This window comes from Haemorhous mexicanus, chromosome 3 (assembly GCF_027477595.1).
Source record: "Haemorhous mexicanus isolate bHaeMex1 chromosome 3, bHaeMex1.pri, whole genome shotgun sequence".
Classification (NCBI taxonomy): Eukaryota; Metazoa; Chordata; class Aves; order Passeriformes; family Fringillidae; genus Haemorhous; species Haemorhous mexicanus.
Genome location: NC_082343.1, coordinates 91284556 through 91310210, shown reverse-complemented (window position 1 = coordinate 91310210; position 25655 = coordinate 91284556). Strand labels below are relative to the sequence as shown.

The window sequence follows — 25655 nt, the reverse complement described above, 5'->3', positions numbered from 1 at the left end:
ATTTGCAAACTATTCTTTTTTTGGGGCTCCTGACTTAAACTACTGTACAAAAATAAAATGTATAATCGTGAATATGTAGACCAATAATTTGTCCACATATTAATATACAAAGCATTCAATTCTAAATTGAAATGGCATGGTAAAAGACCCAAATGTATTACAGTCTTTAATTACATAATGCGTCTTAACACCAGATATTTCTAGAAAAAATAAATGTAGTTCTTTTCATTTGCATTCATTTGCAGGAATGCTGGTCTTTCTAGTTGTATAGGCAATTAGCTTTTTGAACACATAAACTTCAACCAGTCTGTTTTTTTGAAAGGAGGTAAAAAGATATTTTTTTAATGACAGACTGTCTGATATAAAAAGAGAAGTGACTTTGCTTTCAAAAGAAACTATTCTATATTTTCATGACCTTGATTCATTACTATATGGAAAAAGTAAAAGGAAAGATAGTGCTGAAAGGTGCACTATCTGTTAACTTCAAAGTGATTAATGACAAGTTATCAGGTATCTCAGAACTGAGAACCCATTAGCTTGGGAGAAAGCTGAAAAGCCAGGGGGAAGAAATAAGTCATAGTAATAAAATGAGATGAAGAAGGAATGCAGTTCTCTTGACTATAGATTGATATGGTCTTGTAGCCATACTTAGTGCCAAAAGGAAATTCAAATTACTGCTCATGTTTAATCTGGCCTTACCTTCAAACAAACTACCACAAGTTGATCGGTAAGCAGTAAGTGCTTAAGTAAGAGGAAAATAACAGATGACCAAAGAAATTATTCTCTAGAGTGAGTTCATAAAACCAATAAGAAATGTTCAAATATAGGAAAAATTTTTATTTAGTAATTTTTCCCCACTAACATAATTACAAAAAGGAACCTAGATGGTATCAAATAGAATTGCAAGTGTGCAATATAATTTAAATCAATAAACCATGTACATAATTCCTTTTTCTTCAGACTTTAGTGTTCTTCAGTCTACTCAATATACTGTCTTACAACTATTACAAATTTGCCTTTTGCAAGGATATCCATTGAAGAAAAGGAAGGTATTTAGAATGAATTAATCTCAAGAGGAATTGTATGACATTTGCTTTATATTTCTAACTTCTCTCTATTTTCAATGATCTCCATAATTAAAAAAAAAAAAAATCCATACAGCACATCATTTCTCTACAGGAATGAACTGTAGTATGAACTCCATGTATGATTTCTAGTTCTAATAGGCACCCTCTGAAGTTTCTGTATTGTACAATAGTTTAACACAGGATATAAAGGCTTTCTGTGTTTTGAATAAAAATAGTTTCAGGAACAATTCTGTTTATGTTTTTTTTCAATTTCTTTTCATAAAACATTAGCAACAAAAAACCCACTGATATAAGCAAAGCATGCTTTAGTTGTCAAGTGTTGATAAAATGATGCCTACTAAGTGATATTCTACGAAATTAATTGAGTAAAGACTACCTGCTGGCTTTAAAGGGCAATAATAACAGTAAGAAACTGTGAAACTGCAGCTTTTTGTACTGAGCACTTATTAAGCTCTTTATTCCTGCAGTGAAATAGATTTCTTTTGGACAAAAAAAGTGAAGAGTGCATGCCTATGTTCTACATCAACATGCAGTCGTGGAACACCTAAGGGAGCAGTGATCTGGTTTTTTACATGCAGGTCATGGCAGTGACAAATCCAGGCAGGGAAGACTGTGAGTATGGAGAGGAAGCAGGCACTGCACCCTAGAGCTCATGAAAGCTTCTAGATTGGTGGCAGAACTTTGGAAAATAAGTTATCTCTATCCAAATTGTGATAAAATACCCTCAGAACAAATACCATCTAATCGTCAAGGCATCCACACTCTAAAATGATTTTGATATTCTATAATTGTCTAACATACAGTTGACATATTTAGGCTCAAGCCTACCCAGTTTGATGTGTTTGCTGCCTATCTTCAGTGATGTAACTGAGGTAATGGAGTTAAATTATATTTATTCAGTTCTAATTAAAGTAACGTACTCCAAGGACATCAGTTTAGAATTTTTTCACACACTAAATATACACCTGCTACAAGTTCAGTGAAGATCCAAGCTCAGTGAAGATACAAGAAATGGGAGGCCCTCTAAACTACCCAGAAGTTTGACAGGCTATAAATGATGAGGGAAAGTCATGCATATCATCTGCCAGAAAGAATTTCACTCCATGAAAAACAACAGTTTTGGGAAATCACAAATAATTTTATCAAAACAGAGCTATGCCCACTTATTGTGGAGAAGATCATATTAATTTCACAAAAAACTTGCAGCACAATGCATGTATCTTAGGTTATGAGATGTTGCCTTGTTGTTAAAATGTATATATTCAGAGATATCTTTATTTAGAAACACAGTTATAGTGATCTAATACTATTGGTAGATTTGACACATCAGTGAGAACTCAATTGTTTTCAAAGGACAATGATTAATAAATGTGTATAATTAAATCCACTTTTATTTGTGCCAAATAATGAGTCACAAAGAAAAAAAAACTACATTGAAAACATGAGTACACAATGAGTAGATGTGGTTTGACTATTTTATTTTTTATTCATAAAACAACATAAATGCTTAAGCCTTTTTTTCCTCTTGTCCAATTAATCCATGGTTATCTTGGAGCTGCAATTCAGTACATTCAAAATGAAACGTATATCTTGCATTTCAAAATGTGTATTCATTTACAGAATGCTGTTTGACTTGAGGTTTTAAATTTTTTGTAAATGATCACTGAACTGAATCCATAAAATTATATTGGTCACACTGGAAAATGGGTCTGACACAAATGAGAGTCTGTAATTACAAATTATTGAAATTTGTTGGGGACAGCTTTTGCTGTGGAAGGGTTTCAAAATACTACAGAAAAATAGGATGTAATCCAGTGAAATGTGCAGAGTCTACAGTTAGATAAGAATACTCATCTTTGCAAAACCTGCCTAAACAGTATTTAGAAATTAGTTCCATGCATTTAGAGCTTAACAATCAAAAATTTGAATCAGCAATTTTTTGTCATTCCAAAAAAATAAAAATTGTTTAAATGGAAATACTTTCCTTACAAATAAAAAAGTATATATTTCTGTAACTCATTAAATGCATTCTCCTCTACTGTTTTTCTTTTAGGCATAGATACTAATTTGAGGCCAGTAAATCATAGTCTGGTTTGGGTTGGAAGGGACTTTTAAAGATCCTCTTGTCAAAACACCCCTGCAAAGAGCTGGGACACTTTCAATGAGATCAGGTTGTTTAGAACCTGGCCTTGAATGTTACTCCCATCTATCACTTACCACCTGAATAGATAAGTAAAAGCCACAGATAGGAAAACTGAAATGGTAATATGCAATTTGATCTTACTATGATCACATAATTTTTCATGTATTTTCTACACTCTTCATTTTTTTCTTGACTATATTAGGTCAAGTAATGCAGAAAAGTAGAAAAAGTAACATGCCAATGCTGTAGGTAGAGGTTAAAGGGTTTGGCCACCTTAACTGAAAGGCTTTGGGTTGCCAAACTGGAGGAAGAAAACAAACAATACATGATTACTGACAAATCCATTTTGTACCTAAGGAACTGGTAGGCCACCTACTGGTTACAGAGAGGCAGCTGGTTACTTTACTGCTATTAAAGGTAATATGCTCACTAGGAGGAAAGAAAAAAGGAGGTCAGAAAATTGTATCTTTATAGTGTCACAAAGTTGATGGCATGAAATGGCAAACCTTGAGTTCTTATTTAAAGAAAGGACCTAGATAAGCATAGTACACTACTGAGTTTCAGAACACTGGTCATCATAACTGTAAAATAAAAATAGTATACTACTGAGTTTCAGAACACTGGTCATCATTACTGTAGTACTTTAATCAGCTGAGAAGGAAAAAATATATCTGCATACATAGTCCAGGCATAGCAGTTTTCTAGCTAGATTATTGAGATGTCGTTTAGAAGTTGCAGATGTCAGAATTAGCTATGTAACAGGAAGTTTGACTGCAGATATGAACCTAGAGGGGGCTACAAGTCACAGGATGACTGACAGTTATGATTTCAATACCAATCATAACATATTAAAGGGTTCAGATTCAATTAATCAGAAGAGCGGAGAATAAGAAATCAATGAAAGTCATTCTTGTGGTTTAGCTTTTTAAAAGATCAAATGGAAAAATTCAAGTAATCAAGCTATTTGCAAATACCTGGAAAACAATAAAGATACTATAAAATAGCAAAAATAGACAACAAAAGTTGTAAGCTACAAATCTTGTCAAACCACTCTAAGTATATGGAAAATAACAAGTATGTTAATAACATTTATATCACATTTATTGTAATATGGCATTTGACATCGCTATTCATAAATGGTTGCAGAAAACATATTCTAGTTCTATCTCAGATTACTTGTTCAGTTGAAAAAACAATGTAAAATAGAAAGGGAATCATTACAGAAACTCCTGCTTAAAAGAAGAAGTGGCATCAAAATTTAAATGAGCAGGTTTCACAAAGACAATTTGAATAAATTTCAGTTCATTTTAAGGAAAATATAGTCTTGGAATAATGTGATGGCAGCTTCCAAATACAAGAAAGATTTCATGATTTTCCCACCAAGAAAATCCTGTGGTAGCACGAATGACCAGAATAGAGTAACTCAATCCATAGACTGAGCCAGCATGGAGGTCTGCATGGACTGTTCAATATTACAAAATTTGGAATTGCCAGAATCTATACACATAGGATTATGCATATTATTTTTTTCTTTTTTTGTTATTATTATAATTTTGCTAGCCATTAAAGATATAATTTTAAATTATAGCATAAGACTTTACAGAGCCAGAGTGCCATTCTTCTTGGGGTCCTAACAGACAAGCACTTACTAGCAAATGCTAGGAAGTGCTACCAAAAAATAGTGAGGGACAATGACTAGAAATCATGTAGCGGTTATCTTGTTGCAGCCTAATAAAAGAAAATAGTTTTTTCTAATAGGGAATGTTATAGGTATCCAGCAGTGGAGAGGAGGGATGAAGTAGATAATACTGGTATTATTTAATAATACATTTCTTTGATTTTTTTTCAGTCGGCATGGAAGTCAGGCAGCATACACTACCTCAGAGGATGTTCTTTGCTTTGCCAAAGGCAAATGTGAGATATGTTTGAGTTCTCTAAAAAATAATTTCATCAGAACACTCTTAAAGTATAAATGCAAAACAAGGCTAGAGTAAAATGTAAAAACTGGCAAATAAACAAGCTGCTTACCATAAATGCTAAAATGTTTTAAAATGCTAATGAAGGAAAGTATAAATGTCAACAAAATGTAAAATGGTATCACATCAAACATTTTTCCAGTGGCTTCAAATTATATAAGTCCCTGTGATGGTGCTATTGCACAACAATTCAATGGAGACAATCAAATTCTGTCAACTGATGGAAAAGAAATCCTAAATCCTGGTGGAAGGCGAACAATTCAGTACCATTAAATCATTCATGTATCATTTCTGACAAAATGCTAAATGAAACTTAAGCTACCCACCAAGAAGCAGATAGCAGCAGTACCACCTTTGTGATATGCTTAAAACTACTTAACAGCTGCAATAGAGTCAGTCAACAGAAACTTGCAGTGTTCCCACCAAAATACAGAAATATAGGAGAGATTACTGACTCAGAAAGACTGTGCTTTTGACAAAGTTCACATAAAGAACATTTTTTCACTTGAAAGATAATGTTTGTCTCTTCAAATAGAAAAATGACTCCTCAGACATGATAATGACCATACTAATTCTCTCAGTGATAAAAATATTATTAGGAGAATTATGCTTGACAGTGCTGATCCTAATAAATTTCTAGCTACTCTTTTCAGTTTCTGATTTTACTGGTTTTGGCTGGGATCAAGTCAATTTTATTCACAGTAGTTAGTATAGTGCTGTGTTTTAGATTTGTGATAAAAACTGTCCTGAATACTCAGGCATATTTTAGTTATTGATGACCAGTGCTTACACATAGCATCAGAGGGCCTTTTCTGCTCCTTGCCCCACCCTAACAATGTTCAGACTGTGGTGCAAAAGGAGGTGGGAAGGAACATGGCATGGATAGCTGACCACAACTGACCAAAGCGATGTTCCACACCATATGGCATCATGCTCAGCAACAAAAAGAAGGAAGAAAGGAGGATATATGGACTGATGGTGTTTTGTCTTCCCAAGTAACAATTACATGAGATGGAGCCCTGCTTTCCTGGTGATGGCTGAACCTGCCCACAGGAGGCGGTGAATGAATTCCTTAATTTTCTGTTCATGTATGGACTGGTTTATCTTCAACTATTAATTTTTTTTTTTTTTATCTCAACCCATGAATTTTATCATCTTTACCCTTTTGATTCTCTCCCCCTTCTCACTGGTGGGGAGTGAGCATGGCTGGGTGGGGCTTTCCTGCCTACTGGGGTTAAACTATAACCTGATCAAAGCTGTTGTGATTTTTACCACTAAGGAAATTTTAAAATAATATGCATCAATACAGACCACTCAGCACTATCAGCTATCAGATTCCCTGGAGGCTTCAGGAAAAACCAGGCAATACAGGCAAGTTTACAAACATATTTTTAACTCATAATGGATGTGACACATCCTTGTCTAATATAGACTTTATGTCCTTCAGGGATAAAAAGTTACAATGAAATAACTCGTTTGATTGTAAAACCTGTACATTGTACTTAGGAATCTGTATTTGTCAGCAGAAAGGAATCTGTATTTGTCAGCATATGTAAGAGAGAGAGACTTTCTGCTAAATCAAAATTTATGTAATTGCTGGGCTATAGACTGTTCTTTGCCAATCATTATGTACGTATTAGGATATATGCCATATATCATCAACTTTTGATCAAAACAAGAAGTGATTAAGCCTTCAACATCAACATTGAGGAAATTAAGGACCTCATCCATCTTCACAGTACTGAAGAGCTAGAAGATGCTGAAAAGTCACTTAGATCTGTCATTGCCACTGAATGACAGAAATCTGTGTAAGAATTCAGACAATATAACTGATAAAATATACACGGATAACAAAGAGATGAATTTGAGCTCTGTTTTGGCACATTAAAAACACATCGTTCATTATTTTGAATTCAAGTATGTTCTACTCATTTTTTTCAAAAACAGTTTTATGTAATGTGTAGAAGTTAAGAAGCTTGCAGTCATCAGAATAAGCATCTAAGTGTTTTCTGTATGAGTCTGTATGAATTATTTTGATGATATAAAGTGACAGAATATAATTTTGACTACTGAGAAAAACAACACTGATGGATGTTCTTTAAAGAACAAATACACTTATCCAGGTGTCTTTATGTCAGGTAATAGACTGCTGCAACCTATATTCACTGGCCAGATAATATATACATACATGGCTGAAAAGAAGGCTGATGAAGAATAGCATGGGCATGCTGAAGATGAATCTGAAGTGGAATGGCAACTGAACCACCACAATGTATAAACCTAAAGGCTAAGAGTAATATGCTGTGTCAGAGAACCTATGTTGATATTTCTAAGGCCTTCAAGCAAAAATTGATTGAAAAAGAGACTGCAGTGAAAAGTTCAAAATATTTTTGAGGCATTTCTTTTACTAATTGGCTACAAAATAGCATGATAATCTACAGTGGCTACGAATTATGATGCCTTCAAAAATGAGAATAATTTTTATAAAGAAGCCATAAAACTGAATTTTTCCATATTTAATAAGTAATGGCTCTAAAAAGATGTCTAGAAACACAGGAAAAAGTTTGAGATTTAGACTATTCTGAAGGAAATCTGGCACTGTGGAGCTTTTGAGTGAGGGGGAGCTGAGAAAGAATGAGAATGACATAGGGATTAATAGGAGTTGGAGTGGTAGTGATGAGTAGACCAATCTGTCAAATTTTTGTGGAACAAAGTGCTTGTGGACTAGTCCCCTTTTTATTTTAGAGATATATTTTTAAAATATTCTTCTGGAAAAGCCTAGTAACATATAGGCTACAATTAATTTAGCTAAGCAAATATAACTACTACCATTTCCACCTGGATGCTGATGATGTGATTTAAAATTGTTTTTTTAAGTCTGACCTATTATGTGAAGACAACCAGCACAATATTAATTTGTGGGGATGAAGCCAAGTGAAATAATGCCTGTTTACATTAAGAAAATATTTACCTTGTCATCACCTGCTGCTCAGCTGTTTTACCTCACACAGATGATAGATAATTTGGTGTAAAGGCCTTTAACTGCATAACTTACTTCATTGCAACTTATGAATTTGATACAGAGTTGCTTCTGCCAGGAAATGCTAATTTATTGATTTTACTGCTGTGGACAAGTCAGCAGTGACACCATTGCCTTTTACTTCTTATCGTTACCTTAGCAATTATATTACCATGTTACCCTTCTCTTATTTTTCATTTTTTTTATTTTATGTTTTACCTGGGGATATTAATTCATTTTGTGCTTCTTTATTAAAAATTATTAACTTCTTAAATAATTCCTAATTTATTCTAAAACATCAACAAGTTCTTAGAAAATTCTTAGCTTCCTCTACAGCACTCTATTGCAGTATTCTTTAGTTGTATAATTTAGACTTCTTTTTCAGTATTGCTTTCTCTCCAATCATTTTAGCTGCAATTAACACTGCTGCTTCATATCTCATTTTTCCGATTAGTCTGCCTTGAGATTGCTATTGAGTGAGCTGAATTGCAAATGCTGTATGGTATCAGCAGGAGCATATTATACTATAAAAAGCATATAGTTCAGCCTGGGGAGACATTGAGGGGAGACCTCATTGTGATCTTCTCCATCCTCATGTGGGGAAGTGGAACGGCAGGCACTGATCTCTTCATTCTTGTGACCAGTGACAGGACTTGAGGAAATGACATGAAGTTGTGTCAGGGGAGGTGTAGGTTGAACATCAAGGAAAGGTTCCTCACCCAGAGGGTGGTTGGGCACTGGAATAGGTTCCCCAAAGCAATGGTCACAGCACCAAGACTGACAGAGTTCAAGCAGCATTTGGACAATACTCTGAGACACAAGGTGTGATTCTTGGTGTGTCTTCTGCAAGGTCAAGAGTGGGACTTGGTGATCCTGATGGGTAACTTTCAACTCAGAATATTTTATTATTCTATGATCCTGAAAATACAATGCTACTTGGTGGCAAAAATTTGCATTGGTGATCTTAAAGTAAATAAATCAAGCCAGAATGAGTAGTTCTTTTCTGGTTGTTTAGTTGCTACTTATGCAGGAATATAACAGCCTTCTATTGATACAAACAGATTAAATTTGCTCCACAAGAATATGTGAACTGAAAAGCAATACATAAGCTAAAAGGCTTGAACGGCAGAGCCCCATAACCTCTTGAAAATACTACATTGTATATTCACTTTCATAACAATAAACAAGCAATGTTTTGGAAGACATGGGATGCTTTTGAACAGGCAGGGCAAAAGTATTATTTCCAGAATGATGATTAATTTGGACTTTAAACCAGAAACCAACAGAGGAGAGAGAGGGTTACCAGCAGCCTATAAGGGAGTGACTGACAAGGCTGACTAGAGTCTGAAGTGATGTGAAAGAAAGGGAACACAAAACCAATAAACATGGCTTAAGCAAGACCATCTCCAGCATTTGCATGGAAGCAAGGAAGTGCCTATAAAACACTATTATGGAAAAAAAAAGAGATTGGTTTTGAAAATCAGTACACCAAAGTGTTTTATTTCAGGCACCTCTGCACACAAAGAATAACATGAGAAACTGGAAGTCTTTGTGCTATTGTAGGACTATAATCTTGTTGGTATTACAGAGACTTGGTTAGATGGCTTGTTTCATGAATGCTTCAAGGGAAGAATACAGGCGCTTCAGGATCAGCAGGGCAGACAAGGACGAGAAGTTGCTCTCTATGTGAGTAAAAACCAGTTGGAGCTCCACAGAAATGTGGAGCTCCAACTGGATATGGATGATAAGATGACTGAGAGCTTATGTGTGAGGATGAAAAAGCAGAGTGGTAGAGGTGACAAGTTTGTGGCTGCTTATAGACTGGCAGACCAGGAAGAACAAGCGTGTGGTGCCTTTTTTGGAAGGATGGAAGCAGTCTTGTGTTCTTGTGTAGAAGCAGTCTTGAGGACTTTGACCTCATAGGGAACTTCAACTACACTGATATCTGCTCAGGGAACAGTGTAGCAGAGCATAAGTAATCCAAGAGGTCCTTAAGGAGTGTTAATGACAACGTCTTGACCCAAGTCATAGATGGGCAATGAGATGTTCTGGTTGACTTCATACTCACAAAAAAGGATTAGCTAACTGGGGATTTGAGGGCTGAAAGCAGGCAGTCCTCCAAACAGTTCATGGTTTTAAAAGATTCTCTCTTTTTTTTTAACTCATTACAAGTATAAAATTTAACACATTTATTTCTTTAGTCTTTCAGATCAACCAAGTCTTCCTGTAAAATTTATTTACTTCTCCTTTTTCTTGAAGGAACATTCTAACTGGTATACTTTGCAAATTTCATTACTACAGCTTTAACTTCTTTGCTCAAGTTATAACCATTGTTGTCATCACTGTTGATCATCTCTCATGCATATTTGCCCACCTCACTTTCCTAATAAGCAGTCTTCTCAATTAGGTGTTAATATCCAAGTGCAATCACCTTTCTATGTGGGTGTCTGATACAGACCTATAAATCGCAATATTTTGAACATTTATAGATAAATATCTTAATTGATTGATACAGTTTTCACCGGAAATTCTTAATATTACATAAGGTGAATCTTATACATTTTCCTATGAAAAGCTGTAGTAAAATCTGTGGATATAGAACAGTTTAACATTGTAACACGCATTTTTATAAAAACATAAGCAGTCAGGTACTATTATTTATATTGTTGTGCATAATATTTTTGCTATTTTAGGTCCAATCAATAAATCTTCCTTTTCATGAAATCTGAGTTTGATTATTTTCTGTTTCTATGTCCTACATATTATGATACATCAATGGGATGTCTATCACACAACTCATTTATGCACAAAAAATTCCAGTGAGGCTACAGTTTTCCAGTGAATAAGCAGGAATTCGTGTCAAAACACCTGAGCTGTATTCTTGTTTCCTATGATGTCCTGATGAGTGACTTAGGAGGTTCAGATATGGTTTCCAGGAATTCTGCTGACATTATTTCAGTCATAAAATCTTTGAAGAACATGTATTTTTGCTTGCACAGTGACATACAACAATGACTGGAGTTGCAGCTAGAATTAATGTAAGGGTGATATCTTCTATTTTTTTCAATTTCACAGTATTCTATCTTATTCTGGTTTTTACCTTCTCTGTATGAATTTCATAAACTATTATTGTCAACTCACTGTGAAATAGAAACAGTAAACTTTTATTTTTGCTCATAAACTAGGGATTTGATTTCAAACTCCTTTTTTTTAGACATTTGTCACTTGCTTAATACTGAGAATTTTAAACAGTCTTCTGTTCAAAGTGGCAGTAACTTTATCACCTATGTCAATTTCAATATTTCCTCCAGAATTTGTGTTCTTTCCAGAATGACTATTATTTCTAATATTTGCTTTGTCAGAGTTTGTGAGATTTCAGTATGCTCTCTCAGCTTTCATATCACCTTGTGGGTTTTTATTTTTATTTCCTCTTAGTAAGTGTAATTTATAACTCTGTAAGTGAAATGGCAGTGCAGGCAGAACCAAAAGAGAAATATTACATCTCTATTTTTTCATCAATATTAACCCAATATATTGCAATGTATGCTTTGTCTTCACCAATACAATTCTGATTGCTAAATATGAATAACGACCATTAAACCATGAGCAATGTCTGTTGTATTATCTACCTACCTGTCTATTCATCCATCACCCCACTATCCAATCACTTCCATAAAAATGAATAGTGATATATTTTATGGACTTAATGGAGCCTTTGGCATGTCTCCCATTTCAGGCCCAGCATTGTGCTGAGGTAGAGCTCTTTTGTGCGTGGTATTTGCTGTGGTTTATGGTCAACAAAGAATGCCATATTTCAGCAGCTTTCATTCATCAGCCTCATTGACTACCCTAGATTCCCAGCCATAAGCAGTATTAAGAACATTCACTTTTGCCTGTTTGCAAAGAATGTTTTTGGTTTTATTTCAACCCCTTCCATTCTTCGTATTTTTCATTACTTTATCTCTTCTTTTGTTTTCAGGTTCTTTTTTTTTCACTTTGAATATTAATAATGAAATTTTAAATGTCTTTCTCTAAATCCTCATTTCTATTCAGTTTATTGGCTGATACTACCTTCTGAGCCTATCTTCTGTGAAGTATCACAAACACTTAACTCAGTTTTATAGAAACAAATCTCTTTTCCCTCTTTTTTCTCGCTTTGCCATTCCTCCTCTATATCCTCTTTTGTGGTCTCACCCTATCTTCTGAAATTATATAAAAAAATTATTATTAAATCCTGGCTTTAAATGCTTTGAGTTCTACACTGATTAGAGTTACGTGAAACGGTCTGGATAATGTATCTGCAAAGGTTTATTAAGAAAAGAAAATACATGTGTGCTTCTGGCCACATGGAAATACTCTAGTTGCTTCCTACTGCTTGTCATATTTCATATATATACATATGGATTATTAAATAAAGATTATTACACTGGTGTGTTTTAAAGTTATATGAAAAGCAGCATTCTTTCCCAAAAGAATCTTTTACAGAACTGTCTACTTCATTAATAAATACTATTGGTGATATTCCCTTTCGTGAAGCACCTAGCAGATGTTGAAGCAATAAACTAAAATTAACAATTAGCTAGAATCTATGTCTACACATTTTCTCATTCCCTATTTCCCTATTTATTTACATCATTTGATTAATCCCCTTTTATATGCTAATGAAATGAAACTTTCAGAGTTTCTCCATCATATTTTAGGCATTTAGCTGAAACATGCAAATTACTATCTTGCTTACTGTGATATCTTTGTTGTTAGTGGAGAAATACACAATTCTAGAGCAAATCAAGCAAGATCAAAATTAAAGTCTCCACTGACTTCATATTATGATTTAGCTAAAATCTGAAAAAAACCCACTGTTGAAAACATACCAAAAATTTCAATAGTGACTCAGATGCTAAATATAATCTGTTGAGAAAGTGGTACATATGCAGTGATAAGCTTTTAAACATCAGTGCTTTTCATTGCAATCTATTGCAGACTAGACAGGTATGTAAAATTGAATAAGCAGAAGACTTTGGGAGGGGTACTGAATAGTTCAAAGCAGAGGTTTTGAAAACAAATAAGCACATCTGACTGCAGTGTGATGCTCACAACTGGCCAATTAATGATATAAAATAGTGTAACAAGCTCATGGAGCTGTCCATATCTTACAGCATATCTGGAAGTGTCTTTAGAGTACATACAAGACGACATACAAAATAATTGATTCTGCAGGTGTTGTGCTTCAGAACTGCATATGCAGATTGATCACTGGTATCCAAAAACGTATCTAAATGTTGTCCTATTGTCCTTAAGGAGAATTTTATTTAGTATTTGGTCTGAAGCTTTTCTGGCTCATTGGTCTCATTACCCATTTCCAATGCCTGTTTAAAACATACATAATATTTTATATAAGTAGAGTCAAAATAATGTAGGTAATTTTACCTTCTTCAAAAAAAAAAAAAGTTAGCATCTAAGGTTTTTCCATCTGTCATTGTCTTTTCTTGATATACTAAAAATATTAATACACCTGTACTCAGTGCCATTCGGAGTGCTCTTCCCTTTCTTAGAACTCACTTCATTCCAGACTGCTACACACCCTGCAGGGAAATACCTTCTCCACAACAGCTTTCACCACCAACTGCAAGGGAATATCTGCTGTGGCGCCTGCAGCACCTCTTCCCCCTTCCTTTACTGGTCTTTAAAGGTTTCCCACTTTTCTTGACTTTATTCCTCTATATGTGTGCAGCATTTTGCCCTTTCTCAAGTACATTTCACCCCAGGTGCCCCTACCTCTGCTGCAGGCTTAGCCATGACCTGTAGTGGTGGGTGGGACCTGGCTGGAACTGCAGCTTGAACTAGGCACTCTATATGATGATAAATATGGCTAAGCATCCTGAAAAAAAGGGGATGGAGTCTAGATTACTTTTGAATATCTTATCCTCTTACTATTTTTTTTTTTTATTTTGCATCCTCTAAAATAATAGTGGTATCAAGTAACAGCCTCTTCAGCATATGAAAACTCTTCGTAAAGATGATGTTTCCTTTCCTTCCTGATCAAATGAGACTCTTAGAATAATATAATCATAGAATAAGCTGAGTTGGACCCATCTGGATCACTGAGTTCAATTCCTGGCCCTGCAAAAGACAGCCCTTGATCTCTTGTCAGGCTTGGTGCTGTGACCATGTCTCTAGGGAGCCTGTTCCGATGCCCAATATTTGGGTGAAGGGCCTTTTCTTGATATCCAACCTAAACCTCCTCTGACTCAGGTTCAGGTCACTTCCTTAAGGCCTGTCACTGGACATGAGAGAGAAGAGATACCTGCTGCTCCTCTTCTACTCATGAGGAAATTGTAGACTGCAAAAAGGTCTCCCCTCAGTCTCCTCTTCTCCAGGCTGGACAGACTGAGTGACATCAACCCCTCCTCATACGGCTTCCTCTCAAGGCTCCTTACCATCCTCACGGCCCTCCTTTGGACAGCTTTTTGTATTCATCTGCACTAAAAGCTGTACTTGCATCACCTGATGCACTGTAATTCCCACTCTTCTTGCTTTAAAATGTTTTATAATGTTGATTTCCTGTTTTCTATCATACATGGAATCTGATTCTGATCAGATGAGGAACACTAATAAAAAAATTATTTAATTATACCTATATCTGAAATAACCATCAGTTTTGGGGTCTTTTTACATACTGCTATGTATTTTAGCACTTCACAGGTCCTGTTATTTTCCAAAGTCTAAATTTAGGGTAAACACAATGTAAAGTTTCTTCAGGAAGGTCTGTTTTCCAGAAAACCTTTGTATAACTGTCAATTGTATAGTCATAAAGAGTGTTAAGATATTAACCACATCTTTCCAATTCATGCTTTTGAGGACTCACAGTAATATTTTACATAGTGAAGCCTTTATCAACAAGCACCTCTTTTAATTCACAGGAATAAAACTATTTTAAATCGCTTATGCCAAAATATAATTTAAAGATGTATTTTGTCCTAAACACGTCATCAATGTCAAGTGAAATAATTCTTTCAGCATACCTGATTTATTTCTAAGTTAGAAAAGAAAAAGATGCCTGAATTATCAGAATGAAAAAGAAGACACAAGAAAAACAACATGAGATTTTTGGAGTATTTAAAGTATAAAAGAGTAAATGGGCCTGACCTTATTAGTTATACTTAATCTATTTAATTTCTTTCATAAAATATAGACCTTTTGCATACTTGATTGCATTTGCTATGGAGTAATTTGCAAATTAAATTTAAAGATGGGATATTGACTGTTCAGATGTATAGCTCTGCAAAGTCATAATTAATGAAACTATGATACTGTAGTCATCACCAGTTGATATTTGGGCTGAGATTCTTCAGCGTTTTGTCTGACTGGAACTGTGGGTTTTTTAGAAATAGAACTTCTTCCCAGCAATATCGAGGATTGCAAATGGTACTTCATTATACAATCTTGGATACTGGTCTTTTTACAGGATGACAAAATGAACAATCTAATGATCTGAAAAACAGATGGGTATCATTAGCTTGCAATCAGTTTTGATGCTATAGTGAGGCCTCAGACATTGCCTAATCTTCCCAACCGTTCTCATTTTCTTCCTTTTCCTTTTCCTTTTCCTTTTCCTTTTCCTTTTCCTTTTCCTTTTCCTTTTCCTTTTCCTTTTCCTTTTTTCCTTTTCCTTTTCCTTTTCCTTTTCCTTTTCCTTTTCCTTTTTTCCTTTTCCTTTTCCTTTTCCTTTTCCTTTTCCTTTTCCTTTTCCTTTTTTCCTTTTCCTTTTCCTTTTTTCCTTTTCCTTTTCCTTTTCCTTTTTTCCTTTTCCTTTTCCTTTTCCTTTTCCTTTTCCTTTTCCTTTTCCTTTTCCTTTTCCTTTTCCTTTTCCTTTTCCTTTTCCTTTTCCTTTTCCTTTTTTCCTTTTCCTTTTCCTTTTCCTTTCCCTTTCCCTTTCCCTTTCCCTTTCCCTTTCCTTTTCCCTTCCCTTCCCTTTCCTTCCCTTTTCCTTTCCTTTCCTTCCCTTCCCCTTCCCTCATCTCCTTTTTCTCCCTCCTTCCCTACTTTCTTTCCTCTCCTACTCTTCCTTCAGCTGATATAGCTCAACTACCTACTGAATTTATATCACAGACCCAAAGTCTATAAAACAAGTTAGATGTTGCCACCTTTTATAACATCAGTGTCACATTTAACTTTTTGGGGTATCTAGCTAAGAAACAGACTTGTGCTAAATGAGACGAATCTGCAGAGTCTTGCAAGCTCAAACTCAATATTTCTGACAACTTTTTGCATGGCAGATCATGATATGGGTTTACAGGCTTAGCCATTCTGCTCAAAGTGTGTGTTAATGATGATGGAATAGTATCTTTGAAAAGGCTGACTTTTGCTCATTTAGGGCCTAAGAACACCATGATAAAGTCTTGCCATCCCTACTTAAGTAAGACTAAGACATTTGGCATCCTGTGAACAGGAAACGCACATCAGGATTTTATTTTACTTCACAGCCTTGAGTTGCTCAGTATGGTGTCCCAAGTGTCTTCTAGCAAATGTTATTAGATGTCATTATTTCATTAGAGGATGAATAGCTCTTTCAATCATGAACCATCAGAAATGTGTAAGAAGAACTACAACTCCAACAGCAAGGAGTTGTTTTTTTTTTTCTTTCTTAAAACTAGTTACACTTGCTATGTTCTGTGTTTCAAATAAGCATAATACTAGCAGATAACTAATCAAGTGGAAAAATGTTTGCGCTTTTTTAGCTGCCAGAAGGAGTGTGTAGAAAAACTGGAAACTCACGGGGATGAAATTATTTGGGTATGTCACTGCCATAGACGTTCATACCTCAGAGTTTCAGTCACTTTAATATCTTCTGCAGGTTATTTCTACTTCTGTGTTCAGTATTATCAGTATTTCTTAGCTAATAGCATCTGTAAATATAATACATCTTTTCTCACTGTCTTTTGCAAGATCATGCATAAGCATTACTTTGTTTTTGTTGAAGAACTATAAAAAAAATGTAATAGAAATTTAAGAATAACTTGTGAACATCTCCAGGGAAGGACAGATATCCAAAAACTACCGAGACTTTCTGTCTTCAAGGAGATGGGATAGATTATCAGTCTGATTTGCAGCCTAATAATACAATCTGATATTCATATATCTCTCATGGGTTAGAATATAAGAACTCCACTTAATATATTGGAGGTGCTGTTACTTCATCCATTTAATCTATATAGTGTGATTACTCTAATGATTTAATGTAGTTAAGATTCTGCAAGAATTATATTGCTTCTCCATACTAAAATAGCACAATAATTGATTTTAAAAAATAAAATTAATTTAATAGAAATAATACCCAAAAATTTATCCACTTATAATTTCATTGCAAGTTATGATATTAATAATCTTGCTGTGAAAAAATTCCTTCCTTGAAAAAGAATATTTCATAAACTTATTCATATGCAGAAAAGTAAGTTACAAGACTCATGCATACCTGGTGTTTACCCAGAGTAATTATACTCATCAGTTTTAAAGTGCTATGAGATATTCACTCATTACATTGTTGAGTTTATATACTCAATAAATATGACAATTACTTATAATTCAATGTAAATCTATTAATAAAAGGGAAAAATATTATGAAAAATGGAAAGGTTATCAACCTTAGCATGAAGTTTTCAAATATAGACTATGGAAGTGTGTAATGAAATCATGCCACAAGAGTACAGTTGAGAAAACTTTAAACCACTTAGGTCAGACAACATAATTCACATCATTGGTGCAGTTTTGACAAAATCCTTTCAGGTATACCTTTGTAACTAGCTAAGATGAATTAATCTGCATCATGTCTGGAAGAGCAAATACTAGTGGTAGAATTATCTAGCGCTGAAGTGAAAACATATACAAGTAGACTAAGATAACCCTTTGATTGATAGGTGAGAAACTTCCAGTGTGAATGAAACACCTCTCAATGAATACCACAAAATGTGGATGACTTGGTGCAATTGTTGTGCCCTCCTATTGAGGGAGATGGATGGATTTGACCAAGAGGTGCACTGGAAAGCTGAGCATAATACCAAAGTAAAACATAGATAGTAGAAAAGCGTTTTACATAATGTTTTTAAGGGAACTATTAAGAATCCTTTGGGTATTAATTTGGGCAATGAGCGTTAGTACTAGATGAATTTAACTGTTAAAACAGCCATTAAAACAGTTATTGTGCAAACAATTCTATAACAGACCCTTTTAAACTAAAGCACCTTGGTGATGGAAGCTCTAGCATAGTGGCTCCAAGCAAAACCACTTCATTCTCATAGTATGTCTGGTCGCTCAAGCGAGGAGGGAACTCATTATAGTCTGCAAAGAGGTCAGTTGGACCATTGGGGAAGGCAGGAAATTTAGGTCCCTCTTACAGGAATGTGTGAAAAAAACTCAATCTCAAGTGCTCTACAAAGGGTTGTTTTATAATCAGTCCCATCTTCCCACCTAAGGAGAAAAACCCCACACAGATTCAACAAAACATATTCAAATGGAAAACTACTTCTCTTAATCCACTAAATGTTATCTAGGGTAAGCCTACTGAGCAGTACCATTACAGAGGTAGCTAAGATGTTTTTTCCTGTTGGTTATGAATGAGTCCCATTAATTTTCTATACATCTTCAGAACAGAACAGTAACATCCATCAAAATTGTTGGGACATCCTCTCTATATAGACACTTGCTCTGGTGGACTCTGGAGCCTGGAGAACCTCCTTCCCAGCTGCTAAATCCCAGCTCAGTGAATCCAAAGATCTGGGGGTCCCATCCATCCAATGTCTGGAGCTGCTGCTTTCCTGCTTGCAGGCTCAGCCAGCAGCCAAGTTGAACATGGATGCCAGAGATGCACACATGCAGAGGACACTAATGCAGCCAGCTACATAGACTACCCACAGATAAGGCATTGCCTTTACCAGCATCCACCCAGAACTCACATAAAACATATGTACAAACAGCCGAATTTTAGCCTTTTTCTCTGACTGATAAGGATAGAAGTTTGCTAGTAAAGATACACAGCCCCTTACCCTTTGTTTCAAAAGGACCGACACATTTGTGAATCCATTCAACACACAGCCCCTTATCCTCTGTTTCCCAAAGACCAACATTTTTATGAACCCTTTCAACAGCAGTGTGGGACCTCAGCTCATCTCATATTGATGCTCAGATCCTGTGCCTCCTACTCAACAGTCCTGCTTGAAGGGTGCTAATAAATTGCACATGCACACCCACACATGTGCACATGCACATCTGCACACACACTCAGAGACCAGCTTAGAGGTAAATATAAACATTTTATCTTCCAAGTGGCTCTTGCCAGTGCAAGCAGGCCCTGGCCCCCTTGCTCCCCTCTTCATTTGCTGATGCTGTGGTCACCTGCTCAATTGGCACTAGGCATGTGAGCCACCATCACCCAGAGTCTGATGCCTTTTGCTGGCACAAAATTGACTCTCTTCAGACACACACTCCTGCAATCTGTGCTTTCCCTTCAGCTTGCTGATGCTGAGACCCTCATTTATTCCAAATGCTGGCACCAAAGTTATTAAGACCACTACCACCAGTGGTCTAACTCAAATTGCAGACACCAAATTCAGCACTTTTTTCTCTCCAGTTCTGGCATTGGAATCTTGGAACACATAGATGAGGAGAGAGTGAGATTATATGGAAAGAGAGCAAAGAAAATATTTAATAAAAGGAATCTGAATCACTACAGTGATTCAGTGCAGGTCTCAGTCAGACAAGAGTACTATGCAGCAACTTCTTACACACTACCGGCCTGTTTTTCCTTCCTTCCTCTCTGCACCCACCCTGTCTTTGTTTTAACCATATTCCCTTCCTCTAAATGCTTCTTAATAATTGTAAGGGTGCAAATTCTGGTATGAATTGGAGTATTCAGTCATAAGAATACTGACAAACTTAATGTAAGCTGTTTCCTGCTATGCTAAAAATCGTCCTTCAGTAGAGTAAAGAGAATTTTGAGAGCTCAGTGAATGAATGACTCAGTTAATAAAAAAGAAAAATATATAATTGAACTGAGAATTTACTTTGCTTGTCTAATAGACCCATTCTATCCTTGTGAACATTGTTATGCTCTTGGACCCAGCAACCTTTACTTATTTTGGATAAATTCTTTCAGAGACTTTTTACTTTATTATAATTTTATTTACTTCCCATCAATATAGAGTAACACATATTTTCATTTAGATCATGTGAACTAGTTAGTGTCTTGACTCATTTTAGAAAAAAGACAGGAAAAGTTAACAAAGTCTTAAACATAATGTGCACAGTATTGTTTGTTTGTTTTGTTTTCTGTGTGCAAGTTCAATATCAAGACAGAAGAATGTTTTGAATTTTCTGCCAACTTCACACAATTAAAATAGCATTCAAATTACAAGATTGGTAATTACACAACACACCTGGGCTGAGACTACAATACAGCTGCAATGGAACAACAATAGGAAAATGTTTATTTTCCTAGAAAAATATCTTTTTCACATAGTAGTATTCTTTTAGGTAGCTATTCTTCAAATTGCCTTTGTGCTAGCAAACACCTTTACGCAGGACCATAGAAAGACATGTAGACTTAAACCACCACATTTGGTTAGTAAATAATTGTAAAATTATACTGTGTGTTAGTCAATCATTCCTGTTATACTACAGAACCAGAAAAAATTGTTAAAATCCTTCTCCTCCTAAGATACTTATTCTTAGAAACAAGAAAAGATTCCCCATTTTCTTTTAGATAAGTGGACAATAAAAAGGCAGCTAGTTACACTCATAGTCTTCTTTTTTCTTTCTCAATCCTTACCAGCTGTTGAAGAGTAAATTGCAGTCTATCTTGCCCTCCAGTAGTTCAGAATATTAAACCATTTCCATGTCATTATGGATATGTATTTACTGCATCTGGAAAGTTGTTTCTCCTGTCTCATTTCTCCCATCCCTCACTATGTCAAAATTGCAAGGATTAAAAAAGATTTTCATAGGGAAAATTTCAAAAGTGATGTGCCTACACAATTTGTGTGAAACCACAAAGGTAAGTGTTCTAAAAAGATATGGACCATGAGGGGGTGGAAAACCAGTTCTAGAAAACTTTATTAATGGATTTTTTTTTTTTTAAGAGTGAGGGTTTTTTTTTTTCAGTTTTCACAGAATTATGCTGACCATGATGCTTCTTTAGCAAAAGAAAGGGAAGGGAGAATAGCAAAGAGATTTACTAGGAATTTAGAATTCAGCAGGTCTATCCCATTTTTTTAAAATATATTTCAATACAGACCTAATTAAAATATCGACAAGGGTATTCAGTCTTTCACTATGAAAATAAAGACTGGCTCTTTGATTCCTCTAACTTCACTATGTTTTTGGGGTTTTTTTAAACTCTTCATTTCAATTTAATGATTTATTTATATTCTGTAATTGACAAGATAAGTAATGCTTTCAGGAAAGAGACATTTTGAAAATGGTACTGTCTTTGGATATTCAAGAGCTAGCTTTATACTTAGCTTCTTCTTCAAGAATGTTTTTCTGAGTGCTACTACTTTTTTCACATCCATACAGTGAACTTCTGTTGTGAAACACAAGAATAAATAGTTTTTCACTGCTATCCTAATCCTTCAAAAAAGTGTTTACAAGAGGATGGTTTTAGATACATTTTTTCATTCAGCTTTTCTTATGAAAACATCTGATTTTTCCTATATAAAATAAATAAACCTATTATATTCTTTCTTTTTATCAAGTTGCACCCCCAAAAGCATTACATTATTGACTCGTTAGATTATTTCCATCTTATATTTCTAGTGCATCTACAAGAGGATATTGAAATTAGGAATACAAATGTATTCTAATTCATCCATCCAGGAAGAGTTCTGATTCTTGATAACTCCATATTTGAGAACCAGGGAGTCAGTGATTAAGTCTTCCTCTGTTATACTGCCAATAGAAGAAAGATACTTGTGGATGGCATCTGATTATGAGAAGCTTTTATAATTTATATGGTTTTACTTCAGGTCATGAGTAATTTGGAAGTCTGATTTCTATATTTTACAAAGACTGTTTTTAGAAAATCTAAGGATATGGCAATCTGTGCAATAATCATAAAAAATAACTGTTTTAATAAGGCAAAAGTTCATAGATTACTATAACAGATAAAATTATTATTGTAAGACAGGAAAAAAGGTGTTTCCTACCTGTAAAGCCCTTGTTACACTCACAAAGAAAAGTGTTTGGAGTAACATTGATGCAGTTACCATTGAAACATGGGGATGACTCGCATTGTCCAACTATTTCTGAGCAATTTTTACCTGTGTCAAAGGAATAATAGGATCATTATTTAGTAAATATTTAGGGAGTTTGGTGAACATTTTATAAATGTCAAATTTATAGCTACAATATAGACAGGCAAATGGATAGGAAGGTGCTTGTGCCAACATTGTTCATTAGTTTGCACCAAACTTACTGAATTTCTAAGGCAAGTCAGGAAGATATTAATGTCATTTTGTGCTCACATACTGTGCTTAACTTCATCTAACAGATAGCTACAAATTCACATATACCTTAAAATGCAGAAGTACTACTAGAACTGTAGTATTTATTTCTTTTTAGCATGAATTTATCTTACAGTTTCTTTCTGCACTGAGAACAAAAGATGTTCTTATGTGGAGAGGAAGTGTGAGAATTCTTTTAACATGCAGCTTTCTGGAAATTACAATTCCAGTTATAAGCTGTTTATGCTATTATAGCACACAGGTCTAAATACCATTTAATTATGCTTGCCTCTTGAATTATTACCATGACATTATTCATACTTCAGAAAGAGTTCAAATTTCTAATAGACTTTATGTTATGGGAGGCTCTTTTTCCTCCCTCCCTTACTCTTGTGTAACCCTGCCCATAATATATGGTGATTTAGTCTCCTAATTCTTCTTGTTTGCATATTTATGAGACCAGTATTGTCAGCTGATGGCATTACCCACAACTTTCCCATAAAGGATTAAAAAAATGTTTTAAGCATTTCTTGTTGATAGGATTAAGCATGATGATTGCTTTTAACTGAATTTCTTGCAAATTTTTTCATTAATTTGAGTTCAATTAGTACCAGACACTTTTAGTACTGTTATTTTCACAGCATTTTACACAGCCTTCAGTAATGATAAAGGAAATATAAAGCATACTGCATACCATCAATGTTTCCCACTATCTTATTACACTGTTCATAATTATAAAAAAAAAATTTCTCACAACATTGACTTATTCATACCTGCATAATCTTTCATTGGCAAATACATTAGTAACCAAATTATTATGCACTTTGAAAAGCAATTAAAAATAAATTACAGCAATCTTTATGCAACATAAGCTTCATTTCTATGGAGTGTATTCTATGAACCTCACTCATTCCTAAGCCATCAGCTGTGCTTCATAGCATAATATCCCTCTTGTGAGATCATAGAAATTCAGTCCCATAGAGGAACATTTCAAGAATTCTGCTCCACAAGTACAAAAAGAGCTACAACAATTCTTTTTTGATGAGAATGAATATTTCTGATACTTTCTAAAACATACCCAATTGCTATTGGTCTTAATGCAGGAACAACATCCCCTTAATTTCCTTAACCCATTTTTTTTTCCTCCATGAAATAAAGGTAATGGTTAGATAAGAGCTTAGCCAGTTATGTTGTATTCTCTGTAATCCAAACCCAAATTCAGTTTATATGATCAGTTTTGGGTAAGTGTTACAAGATTTCATAGGAGGATTATTATTTTTTTTTTATTTGTGACATATTTTATTTGATAATAACAGCATGTTTAGCAAATTGCCTTTGAAAACAACTTTAGGGGACAGAACAATCTGGAAGAAAGTACTAAGTATTTTATTTTGCTTGTTCTTCTAAGTTAAGGTTTGACCTTTCAGTTAAACTGAATTTTGATTTAAAAAAATTCACTAATGTAATCTGAAAGCTCTTTAAATGAAAATGGAGGGGAGTTCTGAATGATTGAATGAAATCATTATTAATTTCAACAAAATCACTCTTTTCCACCAGTTTGGTTAACCAGCTATTTTCAGGGGACCTTACTCCAAATGAGTGTTATTTGGTCTCAGAACCTGAACTGCAGAACAAAAAAAGTAAGCCAGTTACTTCTGTCAGTCAAGAAGCATTTATTTATGTCTCATGCTTAAGCAGGAAAGAAGCATGATAAGAACTTATTCTGTTTTTCCCTACAATGTATTTATGACTGTCTGCAAGTACAAACTGTCTTCAAATGCCTGCACAGTCTCCCATAAGGGACACAATGTAAAAGAGACCCTGAGGGTATGGTAGCAGCCACGGGCAATCAAATGATACAAAAGTCTTGCTAGTGTTGTCCTTATTGTTTTATCATCTGTTAAGGAAAGTGTATGATCTATATAATGTTTATCCCTAGAGTAGAAAAGCAATACCTGAGAATTTTGGAGGACATAGGCATTCGTAAGAATCTCCAGAAAGTTCTGATTTCTCAGTGCAGGAGGCATTGTTGTGGCAAGGTTTGGTGGAGCATACATCAAACTTCTGGCAGAACGTTCCCGAGTACTGTGAGAAACAATGGCAATTATATGTTTTCTCCCAAAGGTGGCTTAGACATCTTCCATGCCCAGAGCATAGGGGTGCACCCAGAGACTGCTGGCAAAGCTGCTGCTTCACAGTAACATTCAGACGAAGGCCCATGTTGCACAACAGCGGACCTCTCTTGTGAAGTTCTGCAAAGTAGTGAGTTCCAACACCAAGCCAGTTAGGGTCCACTTGGTGCAGTCCTCTTATCTGGCAAACAAAAATCAACTGCTCTTGAAGAAAATCAGCTTTAGGGCAGTTAATAAATTCTTCCTTGGAGACATTTACCAGATTCATTCCATATGACTGAAAGGACGGCTCAGAGGAGATGAAGAGACTATCCCCTAATTGAAGCTGTAAAGGGCATATCTGAGGGATACTGAGGTTGTGTTCTTCAGAGATTTCACCAGTAATACTTTTATTCATATTCCAGCATTCAGTGTAAAAGTCTGAACAGACATTTTCCCTCGGTGTCCATTTTATTACAGTAGGTTTTGGTTCTGTTCTCCATTCAGTAATCATTTGTCTCTCACATATTACCTGCCCACTGACAGTGCAAAGTTGAAGAAAGCACACTACCATGTAAAATGCTGATTTCGTAGTCATCGTTTCACCTGACCAATGGAACTTTCCTTTCAAATATGCTTCATTACTGAAGATAACTTCAGAACACTTGTTCCTTAAGGTTCACATGTATTTTCCATGACACCCTAGGAATTCAAACAGAGGAAAATATTTCTGTTTTCACACCAAATACAGTTGACTATTAAAACCACGTTACATAACAGAAAAGGTACAACAAATCAAGCGCAACATCTAATTAGTAATGGGAAA

General features: G+C 35.0%; 1 protein-coding gene across 1 annotated transcript in view; it reads right to left on the bottom strand.

Moving 5' to 3' along the window:
- The window catches only part of EYS (eyes shut homolog), a 702981-nt gene extending 677554 nt beyond the window's left edge, over positions 1–25427 (bottom strand). The window contains exons 1-2 of the mRNA XM_059842660.1: positions 24674–25427; positions 22422–22535 (exon numbers count right to left, since the gene is read on the bottom strand). Of these exons, the coding sequence (XP_059698643.1) occupies positions 22422–22535; positions 24674–25427 (868 nt within the window). The remainder of the gene's footprint in view (positions 1–22421; positions 22536–24673) is intronic.
- Positions 25428–25655: the final 228 nt, after the last annotated feature.